Source organism: Trichinella spiralis (genome assembly GCF_000181795.1).
Source record: "Trichinella spiralis strain ISS 195 chromosome Unknown Scfld4, whole genome shotgun sequence".
In the NCBI taxonomy this organism is placed as follows: domain Eukaryota; kingdom Metazoa; phylum Nematoda; class Enoplea; order Trichinellida; family Trichinellidae; genus Trichinella; species Trichinella spiralis.
The window spans coordinates 3,563,150-3,574,944 of NW_003526943.1; the positions used below are offsets into that span (position 1 = coordinate 3,563,150).

Genomic DNA, 11,795 nt, shown 5'->3' on the forward strand with positions numbered 1-11,795 from the left:
CTTCTGAAATTGGCAAAACAATAAAAGATCTGCTGGAACTTATAGCGTGATTAGTAAATAGCATTTTTGTTCAAAGAGTATTAAATCGACAAGCGTGTATTTTAATTTAGTAAAACATTTTTTGCTTATAGGTAGTTTTATCTTAGAATGCACCGCGCAAGTGCGTTACGTCTTTTCTCTGAGTCGTTATGCCACAGTAGTTGATAGCGGTCAATTTTGCTTTCCAGGAAAGCCGTTGTTCATGTACCTTCGCGTTTTGATGGTTCTTTTCAATTTCTTGAAAATTTTGTCTGTAGACTTCACTGAATTTTATTTATCATATTTTCCCTTAAATAATTAATTATTTTCCATTTTGAATTCAATCATGCTTTCATTATTGCAGCAAGACTGATTTTGTACCCATGGTCATGCATCCTTCATCTTTGAACCAAACAGTGCATCAAAGCAATCTCAACAAGCTCACAATTCGTGAAGATCGCACCATGTTATACCACATCCACTACTACTAATACATCTGCTGACTTTATCGTCTTTTGATTAGCCACGATGTGGGCAACCATTTACTTTACTAAATTTACTAAAGGAACTTACTATCAATCAAGTGAATAATGTGGAGACTGTTTTTGCTTCAAAATCCGTTTAGGGGGTTTCCGCCCTAAACGCAAGTCAAAAATCAAGAAAAAGTCACGACAAAACCTAACATTTAACTCTCCCTGAGATTGCCGGCAGTGAGGAAAAAATATTAAGTCTTTGGATTCTGCTTTTTTGCCCGCACTGCACCAAATGTAAACCATATGCATATGTTTATGTTAAAACTACAGAAAGGACTTAGAAGAACGTAGTCGTTTTAAAACCCAAAAAACCGACAATAGACCTGAGTTTGGTATCCAAATGTGCAGAATAACGTGCTGCACTTAAGTATATTATTTGTTCCACGAAATTTACAAAACTAAGCCCACACAAAGAAAAGAACTGAAAAATGACGTACTATCCAATAAAACATATCGTACTATCCAATAAAACAAATTTCATAAAAATTTAACATACTTCCAGCCCTTTACAAGTGTTTTTCTAAACTGGGATGAACCCCACCCCAACAATCCAACAACATACCTAACACCCACAATCCATCAAATGGTTAAAGTAGAAACAAGATTAAAACACAAAATGAAAACAGTTGATAAAATATGAAAAACAATTTAGAATATTTGTTTAGCAAAATAATTTAAGAGAAAATAAATGAAATTACATCATTTTCAACAAGGTTGAAAAAGGATGGAAATGTAGGCCGCTGAAAGTAAGATAACTTGTCGAATTTCTTCTTTTTTTTAAACTTTTTTCAATGCCTCAAGCAAGAAAGTTCACAAAAATGAGCAAACTGACACTAGAAGGGGTAAATTTTCCATGCTGCTGCTGTTGATGACGAATTAGCGCTAATTAGCATCTACCGACCACCAGCAATGCGTAAATGCTGAAGCAATTCATCTTCCGACGTAAAGTCATCTTAATTTCTACCAGACACTCCTGGGTGAACAACTATACGCTCCAAAGCATTCAATTATTTCTGTCCCATTCATCAGTCGCATCATCTCCATTCATAAGTTGTTTCCTGAACTGCTGCTGGCCAGCACAAAAATAGCCAGTTCTACTACCTGATGGCGAATACTTCGCCAATTATATTGAAATTAGTCTTTTGCTTTTCCATTTCTGGTAAAACCATTGAACCGATGTTAAAACTTTTATAATTTAAATTCTGTTTTATCCTTTCTTCAGCAATTCTATTCAGAAATTCCAACTCTGAACAATCAAACCCATTGGTTAATTCAGAAACAGATTCTCGTCATATCCCCTCCGCAACTGATTATGATTTTGTTGACGACACTACACCACCAAAACAACAAAATCAATTATTCACTCAAGATTCTCATCCTCCAGTAAGTGAAAACCAGCAAACCCATGAACAATTAACCAACAATGTGAACATCGCTGAGCAACAAATTCCCAGTACAATTGCTTTTGAAGAATCGGTCGTTTTAAAATGTAAAGATGATGATGATGATGCTGATGAACAACCGACCGTTTCTCATGCTACAACTGCAGACCAAGAACAACCTGCAGAAGATGATGGACAACTTGAAACCATCTCACCAACTACCCTAGCCCCTCCCCATTCGGTGGAAACGACCGTTGAAGTTCATCAAGGAATACCAATACCATCAACAGCAAACGACATCCCATATCTACCACCTTCAAAATATGGTAAACAATTTACCAAAGTTATTTATTACTGTCCAAGAAAATATTTTTTAAGGATACACATCTTATCCAAGACCAAGACCCGAAATTGAATATCAACCAGCACCTCAAATACATAACACGTATGTTCCGCGTCCAATACTACCGCCTGATCAAGTGAGAAACAATTATCAGCTACCTTCGGCACTTAGACCGCAGTTGAATTTTCCAACAAATTCCGTCTCTCAGCTGTTTTCTATCACCCAGGATTGTTACCGTGAGTAGAGAAAAAAAACAAATCAAAAACAGCAACAAATATTATTAATATAATTTCGTGTTTGTTAACATTTCAGCAAACTGCGGTTCACAACAATTATTCCTTATTCCACCACCTCCATCAATTCCACCACAACCAATACCATGTGGTGGAACACTCGATAACTGCAAACAAAGACGCTTTAAACGGTTCATATTTCACGTTTGAAAACAAAAAAGAAAAATAGTAGTATCAATATGTTCATTATTATAACCGATGTCCGATTTATGAATGAACAGATTTAAAAACTGCGATAAAAATAGCATATCACATGTGATATACAAAATTAAAAAACATTTTCCATAGAGTACATGCTTTATTAACCGAAACACAGGTCTGTTAATACTTCACAGACGACGACCTCTTCGACCACCTTTCCGACGTGTACTATCGGATGGAATCGGTGTTACATCTTCTATACGACCAATCTTCATTCCCGAACGGGCTAAAGCACGCAGAGCCGACTGTGCGCCAGGACCTGGCGTTTTTGTTTTTGTTCCACCAGTTGCTCTCAATTTAATATGCAGTGCTGTTATTCCAAGCGCTTTGCAACGTTCTGCTGCATCCTGCGCCGCTAACATGGCTGCGTACGGTGAAGCTTCATCTCTATCTGCTTTCACTTTCATTCCACCAGTAACTCGACAAATTGTCTCTCGACCTGATCAAAAATTCAACATTCCACACAACTGAATAATGTTGTTCAATATCATAATTAATCTATTATTAAATGCTCACCAGATAAATCTGTAATATGAACAAATGTATCATTAAATGAAGCAAATATATGCGCAACGCCAAATCGTTTCACTCCTTCGGGAGCCTGCGGTGCCACACTGACGACAGCTGGTTGATCTTCCTTCCTCCCTTTTCTTGGTGCCATTCTAAACAAAATCGATGTAAAAAAATACAAAATATTCAACCATATTTTCAGTTAACTTAAAATGATATTCTGATATACATCTTTTATCGCACTAACAATCAGTTGTAAAATAATAAACTATTTTTTATACTGATTCGAAAATATCAGTGAATATTCGATGAACAATAAACCATTACGACAGATAATCAACAGAATATTCAATAACAACAATGATGGATTCGAACGGTGATACGCAAAACTAGTAGCCAAACTTAATATAAAAAATTACACAAATAACTATAGTTACATATATAAATATACAACAAATAAACTGTGCCAGAGCTTGAATTAAGATTGTTTGATAAATTGGAGTAACATTGTTTTCAACAATTACATCGTAGCAAATGACAACTGCTTTACCGTAAGAACAAATTCTCTTACAGTAAATCAAGTTTAAATGCCAACATGTGCAGAAGGAGTGGCATACGGTTGCATAATCCATAATGGACTTTATTTAATAAGTATTATTGACTTACTGATTTTTTTGTTGACTTTTATACTTATTATTTTTTATATACTTAACGCAATGTTTTTATACAATGAATAATTCAGCAAGAATAGCAGGAGTAGAGCATTTTGAAGATTAAATAAAATAAGTAAGAATTTTAAAATGTTAGCGAAATTCTAGCGCTAACGGCTAGCTGACTCAGAATTTTCAACGCAGAGACAATGGACTCTAATGTGATGAGTTAATTCATACAAAGACTGTACTAATTTTAGAAATATTTATTAAATATAGTAGAAATTAATATTAATTACATTTCAGTAAATAATCATTCATTTCAGGTTTCTTATTGATGCGGTGGAAGTTTGTGCACTAAGATTTTGAGAAAAATATTCAGTGAAATATATTGTAATTTAATCTTGATTATGCATCACACTATTTGAAAGGTAACACTAACCTATCCGTTTAACATTTATTTGTAACTTTTTGAGATATTTCCAGATTTTCTTATGTTGTATACCAATATCTTACTGTACTACCATAATATTACTTGCATGTCATTATTACAGTATCCGTGACTTGTAACTTATTATGGAGTAATGAACATTACGTGTGCGGAGTTGGTGGCCTCGAAACACATCAGTGGCGTCTAGATTGGTTGGCATTCACAAGTTGAGAACTATATACAGACCGTTGCAACAGCTTGGCTGAGAGATGCATCGTCCGAAGAACCAGTTCACCGTACGTAATAACCTCGTGAACACAGCGTCTGTCATGTAAACGATAATCCAATTCGAACAGTTTGGCATTTCAAATCCGGCATGTTGGGATGGAATATTATTTCGCTTAATATTCTTCCTGAAAGCGAACGCCATCCGTGTAAGCTGCAGAAGACTGGCTGTACTTTGCCGTTTATGGGACAGAAAAGCGTATAGTATTATAAAATCATTGACATCGCCAGACCCCCCTTCTTCGAAAACATTCGATGGAGTTATAAAGTTATTGAGAAATTATTTCTCGCCCTGACATTCGGAAGTTTACCAACGTATTCTGTATCGCCGACGGCTACAGTAGCCGGGTGAAAGAGTGGCGGCTTATGTAAGAGAACTTCGCCATCTGGCACAGCACTGCAACTTTGGTGAAACATTAGAGTCTCGACTGAGAGCCCAACTCATATGCGACTAGGGAGACGGAACCGTTTCACTCATTACTGAGAGACTTCCAAGTGCGCGTCGTCGAGGTATTAGGTGCGACTTTCCATCCAGTCAAATTCAGTTTACTCACTGGGTCACTGCCAGTTATGGTTTGTTAAGGCACTGCGCCGTAGTCTGCTTGGAGAAATTCGTTCAAGCCATTGGGCAACCGACTAGTTGGAGTACATAGCGTTGCGCCGACTTCGGTGCAAGACGTGATCGAAGAGTATGCTGAATTATTCTCTGACACCCTGGGCACTGTCAAAGGACCACTAGTGGTACTCCATACCGATGGATCCATACCACCAATCTAGATGAACGCCAGGTGAGTGCCATTTTTACTCAAAGATCGCTTATGAGAGGAGCTGGACCCATTTATTAAGGCATGGAGTTTTGGAGATTGGCCAACATGGGGCATGGACTACGACAATTGTACCGGTCATTAAGAGCGTTGGAAGCTTCCGAATTTGCAATGATTATAAGTGCACAGTGAGTAAAGCGTTACGGAAGGACCTAAACCAAATACGAGCTGTCAACGATATCCTGGCAACACTAAAAAAAGGGAAGAATATTCGAGAAATTAGATCTAACGCAAGCGTACCAGCAGCCAGAAGTCGACAAAGCATTGGCTCGAGTTATAGACGATAATAATACGTAAAGGAGCTGTCAAAGCGAAACGAATCCAATTCAGCAATGCGTCAGCATCTGGTATTTTCCAGCGTTTCATGGACTCGTGGTTGGCTAACTTGGATGATGTTGTTCCAGGCTTCGACGATGTATTAATTGTTTCAGATTCTCAACATGAACTGTTAGAAGTTTTAAGACGAGTGTTCGATCGTCTGCACGACGCGGGAATCCACCTGAACCGTGAAAAATGCGTCTTTGTTAGCCACAGTGTAAAGTTCCATGGATATCGAATGGACGCTGAAGGAATCCATCCGTCAGAAGAGAAGGTGGAAGCCATCTACAAGGCCCCACTGATCTGGACAATTCCAGAATCAATATATTACAGTAGAGATGTACTTTTGCATAAAGGTGCGTTGGTGTTGACGTGTTAGCGACTTTAGTATTGCCGTTTGTGTACCTCCTTCGCGTGTGTGTTATCATTTTGTTTAGTTATTCCTAACTGAAGAAAAACGTTGCCGCGTTAAATTAAAAGACTGGCTTGTTGATAAAAAGCGTAATCATTACAGAGGAGCAACTGGGAACTTGGGTTTGCTAAATTGTTATCATAATTTTCTAGCAAACAAATCTCATCCATCAGAAGCATTACACCGCCTGCTAGACAAAGGTATGCTGTGTAAATGGACCCAAAGGCAGGAAAAAGCGTTATTACTTCTAACACCGTATACGCGCGGTACGATGATCAACTGCCAGTGATTCTTACGTGCGATCACCCACCTCATGGGGTTGTTTGTGTTCTGGCCCATGAACTGGTATGCGGTAGAGAAGCGACTATAGCGTTCCTTTCACGAACACTTGCTGCGTCGGAGCGCAAATACGCCCAGATTGAACGCGAAGTACGGCATCGTTGTTGTCATTGATGCAAAGGAAAAGAATCCCACCGCCCTGCTGGGTTGCGTATCACCGAAATGCTGCGAAGCAATCAAGCAGGCATCAGCGCACCTTTATGGAACTTATGAAAAATGACACTGCAATATCGGTTGACTGTTCTACATCGTTCGCACGGAGATTGGCCTGATATTGATATGGAAACAATACATTGATGAAATTCGACTGCTAGTGATAAACTGAAGAATATCTTTACCTAAAATGCGAGTAGTGTTGTATACCAATATTTTACTGTACCACCACAATATTACTTGCATGTCATCATTACAGTATCTGTGACTTGTGACTTATTATTGAGTAATAAATATTGCGTATCGCGGTGTTGGTGCCTTGTGGATTGTTAATTATTGCACGGCTGAAAACACGATTATTTATTTGAATCAGTGTTTCTTATACCTTTTCAGGCTATCGCCCCATTGATAGGCATATATTTTTTAAACTCCCCCACCCTAAATTATTGCCAAAAAATGAATTTTTAAACAGAGTATTTATTAACATCGTGTCTTCTTTCAAAAATAATCATATAGTGAAGAAGTAATTAATGTGATGAATGGGCTTGGTGCGTTGCGATTAATCTCTCTACACTGGGTTCAATATTGGTAAGAAAAAGTCGTAAGTACTATGAGCGCAGAAGATGAGGAAGAGAGATTGCACTGAGTCATATTACATTGAAAATTAATATATATTCTTAAAACTACTGCTGAACAAATATCAATATAAACATAAAACATATTGTGTTCACGCGCCCCTTTCCAATGTGCTGCATTATTTTCCAACCCCCTCCTCTTAAGTGCCCCTTTACTCGAAAGGGCGATATCGCCCACTTTGTGTATCACTGATTTAAATGATCCACCCGAATACAGTCTCTACTGTTACAGGATCATTCGGTGCACCCCTTCAGATCGCATTCACTATAAAGCGGCAGTAATTGTCAATGCCGTTCATGACGGGTATTTCCTTTTTGTCGGTACCTACATCCGCAACTAACTCCACAAAGCGCGTGTGTTCCTAATTTACTACAGATACACGTGCGATATGAAGGTCATTACAAGGTTTCGGCATAATCAGAGGTTCAAGCAAATAACACTCAGTTTTCTTTTCCCTGTCAGTATGGCAGAGCTAGAACTTCACTAACTGCAAACTAGTGTACTCGCAGAGAACTCTGCCGATCCCCACCACTGACACTGGATGTGTCTTCCCGACCAAACCTAGTGCTTTTGCGACATCCTGCTTGATGAAGAGTGCTTCGATGCTGAGTCCAGCAGGCAATTCACTGTTCTCCGAAGTCCAGGGTCCCATAAGATCTAGCCATAATCGTCTGCAATCAGGTCGCCTGATGTCTTCCCTTCCGACTGACGAGACGTCTTCTGTTCTGCCTCAGAGATCACAAATCCATAGATATGACAGCTGGATTCACCTGACCGATGGATGATCCCTGATTTCTGTGTCCGCGCTTACACTCTGCCGAACGCTGCCCGTGCTCAAAACAATCGAAACACAGGCAGTCTCGTCTCGCCATTCCGTATCTCGTCCCAGGGTTTGCCTTCCCGCAGACTCGGTCACTGTGAGATTGTTTCTTCTGGCAGAAAGGAAGCTGTTCTCAACAGTAATAGAAGGCAGTTGCTCCTCGGGCTTTGATTTTCTTTCGTTCATCCATCGACAGGGTTGATCTGTTTCCTTTCGGGACAGACTCCCTTGATCCCTCTGCAGCTTCGGACGACAGAACCTGTTCTTGGAGGAATCACAAGAATACTGGTGGATCCGCTACCAAGCCACTGTTCGCCAGCACATTTCGTCCCACCGGACTCGCATTGAGTCCGTTCCTGGCTGAGAGTGATCAGAATCTCAGCCGCTGAAAGATTTTCCACTCGAGGACGGTCGACAATGCGTATACTTCTTTGCACAATATGTCACAGACGACTAAGCGTTTATTGTTACTGCTCACGCTCTGAATCATCATCAAGGCGTGCTTCTGAACTGCCACCAGCGACTGGTCAACACGCCCTTTCAGCTGCTGGAAAGCCAACTCGTGGTCTTCATCCACTGCGGACGGACCTTGGATGGCATCGAATGCAGCGCCCGAGAGATATCCTCGCCAATAAGCCAATTTTGTCAACGTCCTTTCCACTCAGCCCACAGCTGCCTCTCCCTCGACGTATCTTCCTGCTCCAGTTCTTCTTCAAGATCGAGTTGAAGAGCGCTCACTTATTGAAATTAAGGTAAGCTGGTTATACATCTGTGAACATTTTTCCTTCGAGAGTCACTGCAAACTCTCCATCACAATTTCAGATTCAGCGCGACGAACATCAACCTTCTTCTTCAGTTCTGAGACTCATTCTCAACACAACTTGTCCTTATTTGACAAATTCTGAGGTAACCGAAAACGATCCGGCTCGAAATGGCAGAAATGTTGCGCCAAAATTCAACCACCTGATTTTCAGTGAACTGTAGATATAAGCGGGAGGTCAAAACAATCATGTTCGCCTAACTACTGGTTGTTTGCGTTCACCTTGAACGTGATAGAACAGAAAATAATTTGGTATTCACGCTATTTATTGAGTGAAAGGAACAAACAAGGGGTGGAAAGATACAAACAACGTCGTAAACACAAGAAATTAACTGTCTGCTCACCGGAAAGGATCCACCACCATCGCTCACGTGTCCCCTTTCTCTACACACCAAGTACAATCGAACTTGGTTAAGTGCACATGGAATCTGCCAAAAATTTCCAAGCTGTGTACTTATCCAAAGTTGAAAATTATGCAGAGTTATTAAAAGCTGCAGTAACTTGACATTTACAAGGTTTACTACGAAAAAATGCCCATTTATTTCAAGCAAAATAGTCGCAAATGCAAGTTTGAATTATATTTTTTGGCACCAGCTTTACTAGCTGATCTTCAATTCAATACGGGCTTGTCTGATTTATGCTGCTCCATAAAAATATGACCGAACTGCCACAAGAACCCTGCAGCAATCATTCCAACCTGCCACCGTAACTCACCGTATTCCAATTCTCAAGTTCTGAGAAGAAGGATACGCTTTTCTTTCGAAAACTTTCCAACAAAAATGTTAAACGTTCTTCTTTTGAGTGGTTTGAATATACTTTTAAAGCATATAGAATTATTTTAAACATTTAGAAGCTGTATAATAAAACAAGTTTATTTTGAGACGTGGGAATGGTCTTTATAAAGAATATAAAACGATATATGATGTACAGAAAGCAGTAAAATTTGTCTTTATTTAAACTATGATAATTTTTATTTTTAAATTTTGGCTGTAGAAGTGATATCAGAAGATACAGATGTCTACTGATTGTTTTATAAGCTCTTTTTCTATGTACTTTGTAAGAAGAAATATTTGCAAAACCCAATTTTTCATTACTATAAATATGTATAGTAATGGTAGAGTTGAAAAGGAATAGCAACCTGCACGACTTGTTCGAAGGTAAATATCAATACCAACCTTTGGGGTTGTGTTGAATTTTTGTCTTGGATTCCTTTCGGGGTTTCCTTTATTTTTCTTCCCAAAAATTATAAATCTGTAGAATAAGACTAACAGACTTTTTCTTTTCGTCAAATGTACAATGAATGTAAATTGATTTAGTGTTATAAGCTGAAAAACATTTGAAAGGGTTTTGCAGGGTTAAAGCGAGATGATGAGATTAGAGTTGTGCTAGTTTGAAATTATTGAAAAACGCTGGGATAGATTGTAGTTTAAGTAAAAAAAATTTTCGCCTGAAATTATAATTTTCGCAGTAACATCGTTTACCCTAGGTTATTATATTTAAAAAATGAGTGGAATTTTGATTATCAGTTGTGGGATGGTATTAAATGTTGTAGTTATTTATTAAACGTTAATTAATATTTGAGGGCCATAAACACGACCAACTCTGACTATTTGACTAAAACAACTCTGAATAAATGATTTTAAATATCTGCATTGAATTATGCTAAGCGTGACAAACACTGTAAATGTTTTTTTTCAGAATTTCATTGAACCCGTTAAATTCATTCTTCAAAACCCAACTTTTTGTTTAGCTTAATACATGTGGTAACTAGCATGTCAAGAAATTTATACAACCTTTGCGCATCGTTTAAAGGTAAATATTCTTTACAACCTTTTGGTTGTAGTGAATTTTTGTCTTGGAAATCTTTCGGGATTTCCGTTATTCTTCAAGAAAAAATAACCATAAGTCTAAAATAAAAATCCTGGTTGAAGAAAACGTTTAATGATTTTTCTGGGTTTCAATAACTTTATTTCAATGTTTTTCATTTGATTACGTTAGTTGACTCACAAATTTTTAATGTTGAAGTTACCTATTTTAAACGTTAATGTAACGCCTAAAGGCAATAATTACTTAGCAGTTATGAATTAATTTTAAACAACTACTTTAGATTATGCAACGATCACTGTAAATGTTTTTGATCTGAATTTCATTCCCAATTCCATTTTGCTGTTTCACTAATGTTTATATAATTTTTATACAGCAGAAACAATGCTTTCACAGTTTTGCTAAATTTGTTTTCTTTAGTACTTCATACAACGTTTTGTTCTATATTAAATTTGATATGAAATTCGTAATAATTTCCTGATCTGCTTCTTCTTAAGAAGTATTGTATAGCAAATGGTATTCAATGAAAATGCGCAGTACTTCAATTGTAGATTTTTTAATGCACTAAGTCGGCGTTTTTGATTTTCGATTGTGCCTTTCAATTTTTTCTTTTACCTTAATTGATGAATTTGTAATTTATGAATTAGTGCAAATTTTAAGCTTGATTGTAATTATACTGTATATTGTTTCTAACTGCGTATGTAAATTTGTTCATTTTTGTGTATGAAACGTTTTTATAATTCATATATTTGTACCCTTTGATATCAGAATAACATTATACTTGTTGTAAGTTGTTGCAAACGTTTCACTGTTTCTTTTTGTTTAACAATAATATTTTTAATTTTTTGGCGAAATTTGTGATTTTTTCTAAATGCATTTAAATGATTGTTATGAACATTTAATATCTCTCTGTGCTTCAAAAAATTTGGATAAAATCCTGGAAATAGGTTCGTGACATTGTATCTTATGCGATTTGGTTGTTTTTGATTTTACATTTGAAACTT

At 37.6% G+C, this 11,795-nt stretch overlaps 5 protein-coding genes across 5 annotated transcripts; 3 read left to right on the forward strand and 2 right to left on the reverse strand.

Moving 5' to 3' along the window:
• Positions 1 to 146: 146 nt before the first annotated feature.
• Tsp_00929a (hypothetical protein) lies at positions 147 to 509 on the forward strand (the record flags this gene model as incomplete). Its single annotated transcript, XM_003376644.1, has 2 exons — positions 147 to 243; positions 383 to 509. Coding segments are annotated over 2 exons (224 nt in total), but the record flags the coding sequence as incomplete, so codon positions are not given.
• A 1,146-nt stretch (positions 510 to 1,655) lies between these two features.
• Tsp_00928 (conserved hypothetical protein) lies at positions 1,656 to 2,719 on the forward strand. Its single transcript, XM_003376645.1, has 4 exons — positions 1,656 to 1,710; positions 1,774 to 2,259; positions 2,312 to 2,512; positions 2,589 to 2,719. Exons 1-4 carry the CDS (start codon positions 1,656 to 1,658, stop codon positions 2,717 to 2,719), a joined length of 873 nt encoding a protein of 290 aa, XP_003376693.1.
• Positions 2,720 to 2,898: 179 nt separating this feature from the next.
• Tsp_00927 (40S ribosomal protein S14) lies at positions 2,899 to 3,431 on the reverse strand. The gene is made up of 2 exons (XM_003376646.1): positions 3,287 to 3,431; positions 2,899 to 3,209 (listed from the first exon to the last, which is right to left on the reverse strand). The coding sequence occupies exons 1-2, from the start codon at positions 3,429 to 3,431 to the stop codon at positions 2,899 to 2,901; spliced, it is 456 nt and encodes a 151-aa protein (XP_003376694.1).
• A 2,062-nt stretch (positions 3,432 to 5,493) lies between these two features.
• Tsp_00926 (conserved hypothetical protein) lies at positions 5,494 to 7,024 on the forward strand. The gene is made up of 4 exons (XM_003376647.1): positions 5,494 to 5,597; positions 5,800 to 6,143; positions 6,352 to 6,465; positions 6,951 to 7,024. The coding sequence occupies exons 1-4, from the start codon at positions 5,494 to 5,496 to the stop codon at positions 7,022 to 7,024; spliced, it is 636 nt and encodes a 211-aa protein (XP_003376695.1).
• A 775-nt stretch (positions 7,025 to 7,799) lies between these two features.
• On the reverse strand, positions 7,800 to 9,813 carry Tsp_00925 (DNA topoisomerase 2-alpha). The gene is made up of 4 exons (XM_003376648.1): positions 9,682 to 9,813; positions 9,312 to 9,458; positions 8,098 to 8,384; positions 7,800 to 7,998 (listed from the first exon to the last, which is right to left on the reverse strand). The coding sequence occupies exons 1-4, from the start codon at positions 9,811 to 9,813 to the stop codon at positions 7,800 to 7,802; spliced, it is 765 nt and encodes a 254-aa protein (XP_003376696.1).
• Between the last annotated feature and the right edge of the window lie 1,982 nt (positions 9,814 to 11,795).

Excerpts from the sequence above, each read along its gene's own strand:
- Tsp_00927 (XM_003376646.1), bottom strand. The coding sequence starts at position 3,431 with ATGGCACCAAGAAAAGGGAGGAAGGAAGATCAACCAGCTGTCGTCAGT. Across the intron at positions 3,210-3,286 it reads TCATATTACAGATTTATCTG|GTCGAGAGACAATTTGTCGA; the intron begins GTGAGCATTTAA and ends ATTTTTGATCAG.
- Tsp_00926 (XM_003376647.1), top strand. The coding sequence starts at position 5,494 with ATGGAGTTTTGGAGATTGGCCAACATGGGGCATGGACTACGACAATTG. Across the intron at positions 5,598-5,799 it reads GCAATGATTATAAGTGCACA|CAATGCGTCAGCATCTGGTA; the intron begins GTGAGTAAAGCG and ends AATCCAATTCAG. Across the intron at positions 6,144-6,351 it reads AGATGTACTTTTGCATAAAG|CAAACAAATCTCATCCATCA; the intron begins GTGCGTTGGTGT and ends ATAATTTTCTAG.
- Tsp_00925 (XM_003376648.1), bottom strand. The coding sequence starts at position 9,813 with ATGTTTAAAATAATTCTATATGCTTTAAAAGTATATTCAAACCACTCA. Across the intron at positions 9,459-9,681 it reads AACTTGAGAATTGGAATACG|CTTTTAATAACTCTGCATAA; the intron begins GTGAGTTACGGT and ends AAGTTACTGCAG. Across the intron at positions 8,385-9,311 it reads ATGGTGGTGGATCCTTTCCG|AGGGATCAAGGGAGTCTGTC; the intron begins GTGAGCAGACAG and ends CCGAAGCTGCAG.
- Tsp_00928 (XM_003376645.1), top strand. The coding sequence starts at position 1,656 with ATGGCGAATACTTCGCCAATTATATTGAAATTAGTCTTTTGCTTTTCC. Across the intron at positions 1,711-1,773 it reads CTTTTGCTTTTCCATTTCTG|CAATTCTATTCAGAAATTCC; the intron begins GTAAAACCATTG and ends TCCTTTCTTCAG. Across the intron at positions 2,513-2,588 it reads TATCACCCAGGATTGTTACC|CAAACTGCGGTTCACAACAA; the intron begins GTGAGTAGAGAA and ends TTAACATTTCAG.